Source organism: Petaurus breviceps, unplaced genomic scaffold (assembly GCF_028583685.1).
Source record: "Petaurus breviceps papuanus isolate PSGF00001 unplaced genomic scaffold, PetGlider_PUasm1.0 90897, whole genome shotgun sequence".
In the NCBI taxonomy this organism is placed as follows: Eukaryota; Metazoa; Chordata; class Mammalia; order Diprotodontia; family Petauridae; genus Petaurus; species Petaurus breviceps.
The window spans coordinates 15,746,034-15,760,589 of NW_027187374.1; the positions used below are offsets into that span (position 1 = coordinate 15,746,034).

The 14,556-nt window shown below is 37.8% G+C and overlaps 1 protein-coding gene across 1 annotated transcript in view; it reads left to right on the plus strand.

Annotated features, from left to right (window-relative positions):
• LOC138151526 (periodic tryptophan protein 2 homolog) overlaps window positions 1-14,556 on the plus strand; it is a 45,173-nt gene that overhangs the window by 17,257 nt on the left and 13,360 nt on the right. The window contains exons 7-13 of the mRNA XM_069075085.1: window positions 4,408-4,544; window positions 5,513-5,661; window positions 6,783-6,930; window positions 7,487-7,637; window positions 8,934-9,114; window positions 11,949-12,096; window positions 13,824-13,932. Of these exons, the coding sequence (XP_068931186.1) occupies window positions 4,408-4,544; window positions 5,513-5,661; window positions 6,783-6,930; window positions 7,487-7,637; window positions 8,934-9,114; window positions 11,949-12,096; window positions 13,824-13,932 (1,023 nt within the window). The remainder of the gene's footprint in view (window positions 1-4,407; window positions 4,545-5,512; window positions 5,662-6,782; window positions 6,931-7,486; window positions 7,638-8,933; window positions 9,115-11,948; window positions 12,097-13,823; window positions 13,933-14,556) is intronic.

A 14,556-nucleotide genomic window follows, 5' to 3' on the forward strand; every position in this document is an offset into this window, starting at 1 on the left:
AAGCTCAATGAGGAGAATCATTGCTTCAGAATAAGATTGGAGCAAATGGAAGCTAATGACTTTATGAGAAATCAAGATGCTGTTAAACAGATGCAAACAAATGAAAGAATAGAAGGCAATGTGAAATATCTCATGGGAAAAACCACTGACCTGGAAAATAGATCCAGGAGAGATAATTTAAAAATTATTGGACTCCCTGAAAGCCATGATCAAAGTAAGAACCTAGAAATCATCCTCCAGGAAGTTCTCAAAGAAAACTGTCCTGATGTTTTAGAATCAGAGAGCAAAATAGAGGTTGAAAGAATCCAACAGTCACCTCCTGGAAAAGATCCCAAAAATTATAGCCAGGTTCCAGAATTCCCAGATTAAGGAGAGAATATTTTAAGCAGCCAGGAAGAAACAATTTGAACACTGTGGAAACACAATTAGGATAACCCAGGATCTGGCAGCTTCTACACTGAGGGGCTTGGAATATGATATTCCGGGGGTCCAAGGAGCTGGGATTAAAGCCAAGAGTCACCTACCCAGCAAAACTGAGTATCATGTTTCAGGGGAAAATATGGTCATTCAGTGGAATAGAGGACTTTCAAGTATTCTTGCTGAAAAAAACCAGAGTTGAACAGAAAATTTGACATTCTGATACAAGAAGCAAGAGAAACATGAGATGGTAAACAGGGAAAAGAAATCATAAGGAACTTATCAAAGTTGAACTATTAACATTCCTACATGGAAAAACGATAATTGTAACTTATGAAACTTTTCTCAGTAGTTGAAGGGATTAGAAATATATATATCTATATATATGAGGGTATGTGGGCATATGAATACATATGTGAATGTGTGTATGTATGTTTACAGGTATATATAGATAGAGGGCACAGGACCAATTTAACAGGAAGGGATGATACTTAAAAGGTAAAATTAAGAGGTGAGAGGAATATAATGAGAGGAGATGGGGAGAGACAGATTAGTGTAAACTATCTCATACAGAAGAGGCAAGGGAAAATGGTTACAATGGAGGCGAAGAATAGGAAGGGAAAAGGGAATGGGTCAACCTTATTCCCATTGAATCTGGCTTGAGGAGAGAGTGAAATACATACTAAATAGGGTATCTCACCCTCCAGGAGAATGGGGGGAAGGTGATGATGGAAGGGAGGGCAGGCTTGGGGGGAGGGAAGTTGGAAGCACCCACTTTTGAAAAGGGATGGGATCCAAGTAGAGAATAGAACAAATGGGAGGTGGGATAGGAAGGAGGGAGGGAAATATGGTCAGTTTTTTACAATATATCTACTATGTTATTGTTTTGCATTAGCCACACATGTACAACCTATACTGAACTGCTTATCTTCCCAGTAAGGGTGGGTGACAAGGAAGGAAGGGAATGAATCTGGAATTGAAAGTTTTAAAATCAAATATTCAAATATATATGTATATGTGTGTGTGTGTATATACTATTATTAATACCATCTTACGTGTAATTGGGAAATAAGATCCACTGGAAAAGTCAAAAGGGGTATGGGAGAAAATATGGGAGAGAGCGGATTGGAGGAGGGGATATCCTGTGGAACTGCTATTTTGGGGTGGTGGGTAGGGGAAAAACGGGGAGAAAAGTTGTAACTCAAAATCTGGCGGAAACGAATGATGTAAATTAGAAGTGAATAAAGCATTTAAAAAAAAAAAAAGAAAAAACTTAGGTAATATCCAAGAAGAGGTTGGTACTTTCTTTACCATCTTTGTCATTTGTAACAGAACTTGAAGGTAGTCATCTGATTTCAATTAGGAGGTTTTGTGTATGACAAGACGTAAGTCAGAGTTTTAGGTTTTGAACTTTTTTTTTATTTTCAAGGATTTTTTTGGTCATGAATTCAGTATGAAAAAAGTACAGAAAAAGGATCTTAGGATGAAACTGTGAAATTTTTTAATGTACATTTTGTGTGTGTGTGTTTTTAGTATATATTAAATTTAACATGCCGGTATTCACATGATCCCACTTGTCTCTGTCCCCTTCTGACATTGGCTGTGTTCTGGCTATTTAAAAAAATGTTTCATTGGTGCCTTTTCTTTATTCTTTTCATCACTATCATTACCCCCAACTCCTGTGCCATTTAACATGGTCCTGTCCCACTCCACTTTCATTCAAAACTCTTCCTTGTGACGGGTATAGTAAAACAAAACAGATAAAGGCCAGTTCTAACAGTGATCGATGTCTCATTCTTCACCTATGGTTCATTGCCTCTTTTCCAAGAGGTGGGAAGCATGCTTCATAACATCAGTGTTATGGAGTCATGCTTGCTCATTGATTAGAATTAGATCTTTCAGAGTAGTTTTCTTTTAGTTTTTTCTTTATTGTGGTCATCGTATAAATTGTTTTCCTGGTTTTGATCATCTCACTCTCTGAATTCATACAAATTTTCCCTAGGTTCTCTGAATCTGTAATAATCCCATATGTTAATAATGATAATCTGTTTAGTGATTCCCCCAATTGATTGGCACCCACTTTAACAGTTCTTTGCTACAGCAAAAAAAAATGTTGCTATAAATATTTTTGTACTTAAGGATCCTTTTCTTCTTTCTTTGACTTCATTGGGGCATATGCTTTTTAGTGATATCACTAATCAAAAGCTATGGAAAAACTCTAAAATACTAGCTTTAGAAAGAAAAATAACTTTAAAAGAGTTAAGATCTCCAATTCATGCAGTGATTAATCACAACTCTAGAAGACTTAAGATGTTTCTCAGTTCTTAGGAGAATGAGATTAGAGGTATGAAATGATACATATTTTCAGATAAAGCCAGTGCATGGAATAGTTTTTCTTGACTATACTTACTGATTACAAATGAGGGAATCTATTAAATAAAGGAGAAAGAATTATTGAAGGTTGTTAAGGAAAAGTACTATTAGTTATATCAAACAAAGAAATATAAAAGTATCATTGAAACATTTAAAAAATATACAGAAATCAGAAGGAAGTTCAAGAGAGGAGACAGAAGCAGACCAGTTTTAGAACTACCAAGTTAAATTGTGTGTGTGTGTGTGTGTGTGTGTGTGTGTATACGTCCTACTTCACACTGATCAGATAAGCAAACATTACAAAAAAGGAAAATGGCAAGAATTGCAAAGGCTGTGGGAGAACAGGTCAACTACAGTATTGCTGGTGGAGCTGTGTATTAGTCTAGCTATTCAGGAAAACAGTTTGGAACTATGATCTTCCCCTTTTCTGTCCTATTACTTTATGTAAGGCTTTGTAGCTTTTTTCTCTTAATTCTTTAAAGGCAATAATATTTTACCACATTCATTTACCATAATTTGTTTAGCCATTCCCCATTGATGGATACCCACTTTGTTTACTGTCATTACAACAACAAAAAAGTGTTTCCATAAATATTTTTGTATGTATGGCACCTTTTCCTCTGTATTTATATCTTTGTAATGGTAACCCTGGGTCAAAGGATATTTACAACTTTTTGACTCCCAATTGCTTTCCAGAATGGGTAGATGTGTGTTTGTTTTCCTAGGACCCTTCCAACATTTTATCATTTTCCTTTTCTGTCATTTTTGTTAATATGGATGTGAGGTGGACCTCAGTTTTAAATTTTCATTTCTTTATTAGTGATTCAGAGCCTTTTTTCATGTGGTTGTTGCTAACTTGGATTTTTTCCCAGGAGAACTGGCTATTCATGTCCTTTGTCTTTTTCTTTTATATTATAAATGTATTCCACGTATGTCTCATATATTTCAGACATAGAAATTTGCTTCAGAGATTTGTTTCCCCTTTTTTCCCCCTTTCATTGATTTTGTTTGTGCAAAAACTTTTCAATTTTATGTAATGTGAATTGTCCATTTTTTGCTGAATATTCTTGTCTCGTTTTGTTCATTTTGTGACCTTTTATATATAGGTCATGTAGCCATTTTGTGGTGTTTTGGTAGTATGTAATGTAAGATTGTTGGTCTTTCTTCTCAACAGCTTTCCAATTTTCTTAGCAATTTTTGTTGAGTATAAAATCATTCTCCTACAAGTTATGTCTTCGTGTTGTTCGGTGGATACAACAGTTTAATGGTCAACCAAATGAAGATTACCCTCTTTCAAAGGAGGAAAATAGTGTAATCTTCAGTTAAATCCTGCCATCGCCTTGTGAGGCCACTTCTCCATATTTCCCATTCCTCCACTTAGGACCAGCTTAAGATGCCATCATCTTAGCCATAGTATGTTTTTCGTGAGCACTAAAGTAAAGCAGCATCCCAGCAACCCAGAGTGCAGCAGCTTCCCCCTCTTCCCTCTGGGATGAAAGTATTGAATGTACATATAGGTCTGGTGCTTGATTTTAGTGTAGAGGAGTGAGAAATAACTACTACAGAAGTAGATTTATTCATCTGCTCAGTTTCTTCTAATGTTGTATTGGTCTCCAGGTCTGGGTCAGCTGCTGGTGTGGGAATGGCAGAGTGAGTCCTACATACTGAAACAGCAAGGTCATTTCAACAGCATGGTGTCTTTGGCCTATTCTCCTGATGGACAGTACATAGTGACTGGTGGCATTGATGGAAAAGTAAGCTGGGGATTTATTATTAGCTATAGTTAAAACCAGTCTTAGCCTGCTTTTGTAAGGCTCCAGGGTAATGTAAGTTGCTCATTTTAGTGGTTTCTCTTAAAGAACTATTTCACCTCTTGTTACTTAATTAATTCATAGATCCTTAACTAATTTTAGATAAATAATTCACAGATAAACCTTGAGGAGTGTATATGTTCATTCTATTGTCCCATGAATCTGAAATCATATAGCTATAGTAAGTAACTCCTTGTATTTTCTTCCACTCTCAGAAAGAAACTGTTTTAACAGCTTAGCTGTATGTGGTTAAGTTTAAGTATTCATACATTTTGAAATATTTATTCCTGTTAAAATTCAGTCTTATATGTATCAGTGTTTGGTTGTGTTTAATGATCTGTGGTCAGCATCACAATTTAAGTCATTACCATATTGGTTAAGTACAATTTGTACTTTTGGGTTTCAGATCATGGATGGATTTATTTATTTAAGTTAGACAAATTTTTCTGCCTATTTTTTTTCAACCTTTTGGCATTTCTCTGTTTTTGTTGAGTGAGGACAAGGTAGATAGGAGTTGAGGCTAGGAACAATATTACTCTTCCCATTTTGTCAACTCTTGTCTTGATTGACTTGAAGTCTATGATAGTGGTGGTGTATTTAACCCTTGGCATCAGTGTGAGAGTATGAGGTGTAACAACATTAATGCCACAGAAGTTTAAGAATATTTTTCAGTGAACTCAATTCTTCAGTGCTGCCTAGTTCATTTCCTGTACCCTGATGTAAAAGAAGCCTTCTGAAATTGGATTAAAAGTATAGTTCAGCTCCCTTTCAAACAGCAGTTATAGTTAAATATGTAGTATCTCTAATTATATTCAGTATTGAACATTAATTACTCTTTTGGGGGTGTGAGTGGAATTTATGAGAGTATTATAAAGTCCACTGAGATCTTCCACAAACCCTTTCTGTCGCAGGTGAAAGTATGGAACACCTTGAGTGGGTTCTGCTTTGTCACATTCACAGAGCACACTAGTGGGGTCACAGCTGTGGCATTCACCTCCACAGGTTATGTTATTGTTAGTGCTTCTCTGGATGGAACAGTGCGAGCCTTTGACCTCCACAGGTAATAAATTCTTATGTTACAATAAAATGTAGACTCAGAATTTTGGAACCAGAAGGTACCATAATGTGACCTGGTATAGCTCTTATTTTATAGATGAAGAAAAACAAAGCCTGGAACATCTTTTCTGAATTATTTTTCTCTACTCAGCTAAAATTTAGGATGGAAAAAAGTAGATTCTCATTGTTCTTGGGTACCGCAGTATTGGTTCTGAAACACAGGTTGTTTGAGAATGGAACCATATGAGTATCATAGAATCTCAGAATTGGAAGAAAACTCAGTGGATGTTTTATCTGTTTCATACCTGAACAGAATTCCCCTCTAGAACATCCATTCTGCAGTAGAAAAATCTGTAGTAAAGAGAAATCAATGACTTCCTAAGCAACCCATTCCATGTTTGCATACCCCGATTGAGAAGTTTTTTTTTCCTTATATTAAGCTAAAATTTGCTTTTCTACAATTACCACACACAGTTACTAGTTTTGTCCTCTGGGGCCAATTGAACAATTAGAATTCCTCTTTTGTACAACAGTCCTAGAAATACTTGAATATAACTGTCCTGTTGCCCTATGTCTTCTTTAGTTTCTTCAACAGAGTACAGTGGCACTGTTTCAGTCTTTGCTCTGGATACTGTGCTGCTTATAATGCCCATGTCAGGTTGGGGTTTTGGGATACTATGTCACATGAATGACTCATATAGCACTAATCCCCTAAGTGTGGCCCTTTGACTGAATCCAGAATTCAAAGAACAAATCCCCTTAATAAAAGGATTTGTTCTGTAAAACTTGGACTCAATCAAAATACTGCACCCAAGGAACTAGAAGGCTGCATGTGACCTCGAGGCTGCAGGTTCTCCATCCCTGCTCTAGGGCTTTGTCTCACAAACTTGGCTAGGCTTTTTTCTTCCATTTTGTACCTGTCAAGTTGATTTTTTTGAACACTTGTGGGGCTTGATATCTATCTTACTAAATTTTGGTCTTATCATTCTAGCCTGTTGAGAGCTCTTTGGATACTGACTGTTACATAGCATGTTAGGTATCCCTAATGGTGATGCCCTCCTAGTAATTGTGAAAATGCATCTGTAAATTAACAATGACATTAAAACCTTTTTTTTTCCTTTGCAGATACCGAAACTTTCGCACATTTACATCTCCTCGCCCAACCCAGTTTTCTTGTGTGGATGTGGATTCCAGTGGTGAAATTGTTACTGCTGGGTCTCAGGATTCCTTTGAAATCTTTATATGGTCTATGCAGACTGGTAGACTCTTAGATGTAAGGGACAGACCTTACCATATACCAAACCCTTGGCACTGAAGCACTATGTGAAATGCATGAGGAGAGGGTGGTTGTTGTAAATGAACAGTAACACCTCCCTCTTGTTAGTATTACCTCACTTGCAACAGAAGAGAGCAACCTTAGAGTGGCAAGATGGAATTCTTTGCTCTCTCATTCCTCTTGGCTGTTAGTGTGGAGAAGGCAAAATTTCAGAAAATTCTGATGTTTTTAATAGCTCTTAACCTGTAGGTAAACACAGCATGTTTTATTTTTATTAACTACCTAATTTTCTGTGAAGCTTCCCCAGATGGAATTAGGATGTACTATCATTCTAGCAGGTTAAGGAAAAAGAAAGAAAGTAAGTTGGGGGGTGGGGCGCAGAGGGAGAGAGAGAATGAAAAATGAAGAAGTGACTATATGATAGAAGAAATAGCGTGACTTTCCAGGAAGCCAAAAAAAATTATATTTTTACATGTGAATGTATTTGCTTGTCACATTACCCTCTTCTCTTACTATTCGTTTCCCTTTTCTTTGTAAATGAAAAATTTTGTAGGTTTTATCAGGCCATGAGGGCCCCATCAGCAGTCTGTGTTTTAACCCAATGAAGTCCATCCTTGCTAGTGCTTCTTGGGATAAGACAGTGAGATTGTGGGACATGTTTGATAGCTGGAGAACCAAGGAAACATTAAATTTAACCTCAGATGGTAAGTTTTATCTTACTTCATTTCTCAAATTACAAGAGTATATAATGAGAGGAAGTTAAAATTTTTGGCTTTAATTTTTTAAGATTTTTTTTACTGATCATATTTTTATCAGATTATGCTTTAGTTGTTTTATTTTTGTTTTGTGAGGGGTGGTAGTGTTATTCCAGAGAGGTCAGAAAGTTGGTCTGTGAAGGCTGGGTTACAACCACATGCTTTAATTGTCATTGTTATCTCTGCTTTAAAACCCTTTTAGAAGTAAATAGAAGATGCTAGTGGTCACAGTGGTCAGTACTATCTAAATATAGGCTGTTTTTTGGTTTTAGCTTTGGTCATTGCTTTTCTTGGTTTTCTGTGTCTTATTTGAGCAGCAGTGAGAAGGAGAAAGTAACAAGTGACAGCTCATCGTGTTCTCTCTCTGCTTTTGGTTATTACTAATCAGTTTCCCCTTGGATCCTGAAGCATCACTTAAACCTAGCACTCTTGGTGGGAATCATCTAAGCTCCTTCATTTCCTGTAACTGTTCTGTTATTGAGGCCCTGTGGTTCTTCATGGCATCTCCCTGCTCTAGACCAGGCTCTGATCATCCCAATGTCTAGTGTATCTGCTTTGTCTATTATCTGGTCTCTCTTCTTCCATTCTGTCCTGCACTTTATTATCTAAGAGAGAAAAAAGTTCAGCAAAACTGTTCAAGTTCAGCTTTATATATACAACATTCTCCACTGCAAAGAAGGAAGTGCATCCCCATATGTTTTCATCAGGGCCAAGTTTGTTCATTATAATAATTATTATCATATATTGTAATATCATGTATTACAATTCAGGGTTCTTTCCCCCTCTGTTTGCGTTGTTGTAGTTGTGTATATTATTTTCCTGGTTCTCCTTCACTTTATATCAGTTTGCATTGTCTTCCATTCTGTTCTCTATTAAATATATTCATTTTTTTCTTACAGAACAGTAAATATTTCATTATACTTAAGTGTCATCATTTGTTTGGCAATTCCCCAGTTAGGACATCTATTTATTTGCAAGTTCTTTACCACCATACACCTAGAAGTAGAATATTTGGGTCAAAGCCCTCAGAGTGCATACATTTTTCTGGGTAACATGCAGCATGAACATGTAGCAGATAAGTTTAATATGCTCTTAGGAGTAGTGAGGTTAGGGAAACTACCTAGGTGTGCTCTAGGACAAATTCAAGGTTGATAAATAAACAAATTGTACTAGATTGTTTCCTCCACAGAGAGAGCATGATTAGTGTGGATCCTCTTACTGAGTTTGTGTTCTTTCTCTTTTCAGTTCTAGCTGTGACTTTTCGGCCAGATGGTGTTGAACTGGCAGTGGCCACATTGAATTCACAGATCTCTTTCTGGGACCATGAAAATGCTGTGCAGACAGGGTCTATTGAGTGTAGGCATGACCTGAAAGTGGGCAGAAAAGAGTTGGACAAGATAACAGCCAAACATGCAGCCAAGGGAAAGTAAGTGTATCCTCCCCTGGAGACTGATGCATGGAAACAGAGCTGGGATGTGGTGAATGTCCTGATGTGCTGGTTTATGGGAGGCAGTGTTTATCTAACGGAAAGAGTGCTGAACTTGGAGTCATGAAATGACCCGGGTTGGAATACGTGACTGTGCATAAGCCACTTAACTTTGCTGAACATCTATTTCTTCATCTTGTAAAGTGGGGATAATGTGTGTAATATCTACCTCACCCACAAAGGAAAGCACTTTGCTGGTCTTCAAACACTATGTAAAATTGAGTTATTATTTGTAATAAATGGCTTTAAGATGATGCCCCAAATGGCCAGGTGTAGCAGCAAGCACCCCAAGCGCATCCTCAGGGTTTGCTGCCCATACAGGTTCTTGGATCTGCTTTGTTAAAGGAAAGCAACTCAAAAATGGGTTAACAAGCTTACTTTAATCAGTCAGACATATATCTTTTACCTTGTTCAGGGGAAAAAGGTCAGCACCCCAAACTTCAAAATATACAGACAGAATTATCAAGACATTAACAGATCAAATAGACAGCTTTCCAAACTGTCCAACCATTACATCCATACCCAGTCAACATCTGGGTTTCCACATCTGGGTTTTTCAAAGCCGGGGGACTCTCAACAATGGCTTCCCAGAATTCAGATCAAATCACAGAACACTTCTCAAAGTGAGTCCCAAAACAAAGCTACACATCAGGGCTTATATAGCCTTCTCCTGGCTCAGAGAATGTAACAACCTTATTGACTCACTGGCCAATCAAGAAGTATCTACTGAAAAACAAGCCTCCCTCCCCAGGCTTCTGGTGCATTTTAGCCTAGGGACAGGGAAGATCTTCCAAATTTGCATTCCCATTACACCAGGTTAGTGATTTATAGCCATTCTTCTCTTTCTGAGCAATTAGTACTAGAAGGAAAAAATTATAATTTTACTTTGAAAATCCTATTTCCATTTTCTTTGCCTTATGGATAAAAAAAATGTGCTGCATTTTTGCATAGACACTGCTTTGTTTTCCAAAGTATTCTTAAGTTCCAGTCTTCCTCACCTTAAGTGTGATGGAGTGAAAGATCTTTGGACTTGCAGTCAGGGGACCTTGGTCCTAGGCTTGGCTTTGTAACTAAATGAATGATAAATGAAATGTCAGTAACTTGCACTTCCCTAGGTTTTCGTTTCCTTCTCTTAAAGGGGAAGGGAGTGGTTTTGACTAGATGATCTTTAATGTGATTTTAATTGTTGGTGATGTGCATCATTATAATCACCTGATAGACAAGTTAGAAAACTGAATCAACCTTGGAGGAAAATTTAACAGCCTGCTCAGTTTTTCCTCCCCCCTTCTCATACTCTCTTAGTTCTAGGAAACTAAGGGAGAAAAAGTATAGATATAAAAGTAATGTGTCAGTCCTGACCATACAGATTTTGAGTTCTTGGTATAAAATCTTCAGAGAATTTAAAACAAATGAATAAAAATTCTCTTAGGTTTTTAGCTTCAACTTTGCACTCTTATCAAAGCCACTAATAAAGCAAAGTTCAGAGCATTTCTTCCTTTCATTGCTCCTTACAACATTCTGATAGGATATAATTACTGCATAATAAAAAGCTGAAAAGATTGACAAAAAGTGAAATTATGATAAGCACTGGACCTAGATTGGGTAGTTTAACTTCATTTTAAAAAAATGTCTAGTGGCCCAGCTTCTGATCTTATTTGGATCCAGTCCCCCAGACAATGGTTTGAGAGAAGGAAGAGTAAGCTAAGTAAGTGAGCTTATGTCAAATGCATGGTAATGCATTTCTGGTTATGTTCTCTTGATAGCTTGTAGCTATTTCTTTTTGTAATAGTGAAGGACTTGATTAGTGGATTGTTGAGGAAGGGGATCCCTTGCATTTTTCATCCCACTCCACTTCATTTTCTAGTTCTGTTTAATTAAAGTTGTTATTTTGCCTTTGGAAAGAAGGCCCTGACTCTCTTTGGAAAGGCGGCCCTGAATTTCTTTATATTGTGGATACAGATACTACCTACTTGATTGGATATGTCATCTAGCATTTATTAAATATCTCCTGTGTGTTGGTCGTTGCACTAAGCACTAAGGAGGCAAAGAAAAGCAAAAGTCAGTCCCTGCTCCTAAGAAGCATGTAGTCTGAGGGGGAGATAATATACAAACCACCATGTGCCAGCAAGGGATCTACAGGATAAATTAGAGCTCATCAGAGAGGGACAGCACTGAGGTTAAGAAGGTTGTGGGAAGGCTTCTTGCAGAAGATAGACTTCAGCTGAGTCTATCTGAAAGCAGTTAGGGAAGCAAAAAGGCAAAGAGGAGGCAGGAGAAAATTCCTGACAGGAGGGTGTAGGCAGTGAAAATGCTCTGTCAGACTTAATACTTATCAGCTGTGTGACCTTGGGCAAGTCAACCCCATTTGTCCTGCCTTCCCCCCTCCAAAAAGCAAAAAAAAAAAAAAAGAAAATGCTCTGTCAGGAGCTGGAGAGGCTTGTGCAGTGGTGTGGAGATGGGGGATAGAGAGAGACCTTGGTTTGAGGGACAGAGAGAAGTTTGGATGGTAGAGAAGCCTCAGTGGGCCTTAAAGGACAGGTAAAGATAAAGTAGGGCAACAGGTGCTCATACCCTCAGAAGGAGCAAAGCATGGTGTGTGTTTGGGTAATGAATTGGAACACCAAAAAAAAAAATGTTTTTTTTTTTTTAACATTTTTTAAAGGCCTTGATTTGTGTTCTCTGTCCTTTCTAAAAGTTTCATTTTTCAAAAGGTTCCGCTGGTGCGGAGGAAGGAACAGTAAAACAGTCTAGAGAACTTCCATCTCTTCCTTTAGGTCTTTCACCACTCTATGTTATTCAGCAGATGGCCAGTGCATTCTGGCCGGAGGAATGTCCAAGTTTGTTTGTATTTATCACATTAAGGAACAAATTCTCATGAAAAAGTTTGAGATATCCTGTAATTACTCCTTGGATGCAATGGAGGTAAGCCAGAGTGGGGAAAATGCTATGTCTTCCTTGTCCTTGGTGTGGTTATTGTGGTCTGGCAGATTCACTCTATGTGGCAACAAAGTCACTTAGGCCCAGATTTACAGGGATTACTTAAAACAACTGATGTTTCACCAGATTAGTGAGAAAACAGATTCTGTTTAGTAAAGAATGCTGCACAGGTACACTCTGGATTATAAATGTCTTATACACGGTGTCCTAATTCCATTAGAGCCTCAACATGGGAGCAGTATTTCCTGAGACATGATTTTTTTGTTTCTGGTTATTTGTAAATAAGGCTGGTCAGGGAAGGGGAAAGGGTGAACATTCAGTTCAACATACTCGTTGAATATCTCTTCTGTATGATTTGTCAAGTTACTTAAATATGTTTCTGTTTCATGAGTGGGATTAATGATACTTATGTTCTCTACCTCATAGCAATTTTTTCTTTGAAAACTTTAAAATGCCATAGGTATGGTATTGTTAGATCAAGTCAACAAACATTTGTTAAGCTGTGCTAAGTGCTGGGGATGCAGGGAAACGCAAAACCATTTCCTCCTCTCAAGGAGTTGAGTCTAACGGGAGAGAAAACATGCAAACAACTACGTACAAACAATATTTATACAGGATAAATTGGAAATAGTCTCAGGGAGAAATCACTGGCATTAAGGGAAATGCTTCCTGCAGAAGATGTCATTTTAGCTGAGACTTGAAGTTTCTTTCAAGCTGGAGAGGCAGACAAGTAGGGAGAGCATTTCAGGCATAAGGGGACATTCAGTGGAAATGTCCAGAGCTGGGAGATGGTAAAAGAAGATAGGAAAGATAGGGAGAAGTCAGGTTATGAAAGGCTTAATCCTGGAGTTGATAGGGAGACACTGGAGTTTATTGAATAGGGGTGGGAGTGGGGGTGACATGGTCAGATCTGTGCTTCAGGAAGATCAGTTTGACTAAGTGGAGGATGAGCTTCAGTGGAGAGGGACTTGAGGCAGGGAGACTACCTCACTGGGTGTGGGAGGATCAAATGACATAATGTATAGAACATGTTTTTATGTTCTTTAGAGCGGATATGTCACACATGTGACCTGCAACACTCCTGAGTGTGGCCTAAACCAGATTAAAATGTAATGGGGAAATAGTTACCAAAATAGATAAAAGAACTGTGATTTCATCCGTTCTATACTTTAGTCTCCATGAATTGTGATGATCCAAATAAAGCCATCTGGTAATTAGTCTTTCAGAACTTTGGTAATTGGACCCTTGATCAACAGACCTCCATTCTGGCACAAATTCCATAATTGGAGCCTTTGCAGCTTGTGAAGATTTGCCAGACTATGTGCTTCACTGGTGTACCCTTTAAAAGTCACCCTCCATGCCAAGATCAGTGGGGTTTAAAATAAGTGAAATGAAAATGTATATTGTTATAGGAATTAGGAGTGGAGTTACAGGGTCAGGGAATCCTGTACATTTAGAGAAGTACTTTGTTTTCCATTGAAGAATTTTTCAGAGACTAAATGACTACTTATTTTGAATAAAGGAGAGGACATTCACACTGCATATAAAGTTTAGACTAGATTACCTTTGAGGTCCCTATTCAGCTGTGAGATGAGTGTGTGAAATACTCACATGCTTGTAGGGATTATTCCCACATTCTTGTAGGTGATCCATTGGATGCTTCCTGTTCCTGTGACCTGAGACTTGATTACTTTTGTCTCTTTTCCATAAAGGAATTTTTGGATCGCAGGAGAATAACTGAATTTGGCAATCTGGCATTGATTGATCAAGATGCTGGAGATGAAGAAGGCATTGCTGTGGCATTGCCAGGTGTAAGAAAAGGTAAAAATCTTAAGAACTTAAGATTTCTGTAAGCGCCCTTCTTTTTTATGCTGAATTGGATCTATTTGCTGGTGAATATCCTGGGTTGTAGTTTTAAGGCTAATAACAGTATGCTATACTTGTATATATTTAGAGGCAGCATGGCTTTGTGGATAGTGCTGGGCTTGGAGTTTGGAGTCTGGGAGACTCAGATTCCGATGCTGTCTCTGAGTCTGGCCAGGTTGCTTAACCTCTTCATGACTCAAGAAACTTTTAATGTTGGAATGACTTCTTACATCGGGAGATCCCCATGCTGTTGAACTGACATTTTTATAGCTCTCAAATACAGTTTCGTTTTATCCACATCATGGTGCTTAATATATTGCTGAGATGGGCATGTAGTTCATTCTTAAGAATATTTCTTGGTTGACAAAACTCTGGTGAGGTGAATAAGGTAATTTACCTGCATTTTCCAGATGAGAGAATGGACTTTACTAGTGGCATGTCTAGTTCATGATAGATTTTGAACTGGAATTGCTTCAGCAACTACTGATGGTCTTTTTTGGAATTCCATAAAAGACTTGCCTTTGGCTCAGATGATGGAAATAAATGGAACTTGTGTGTCATAGTCATGTTTTGGTTTGG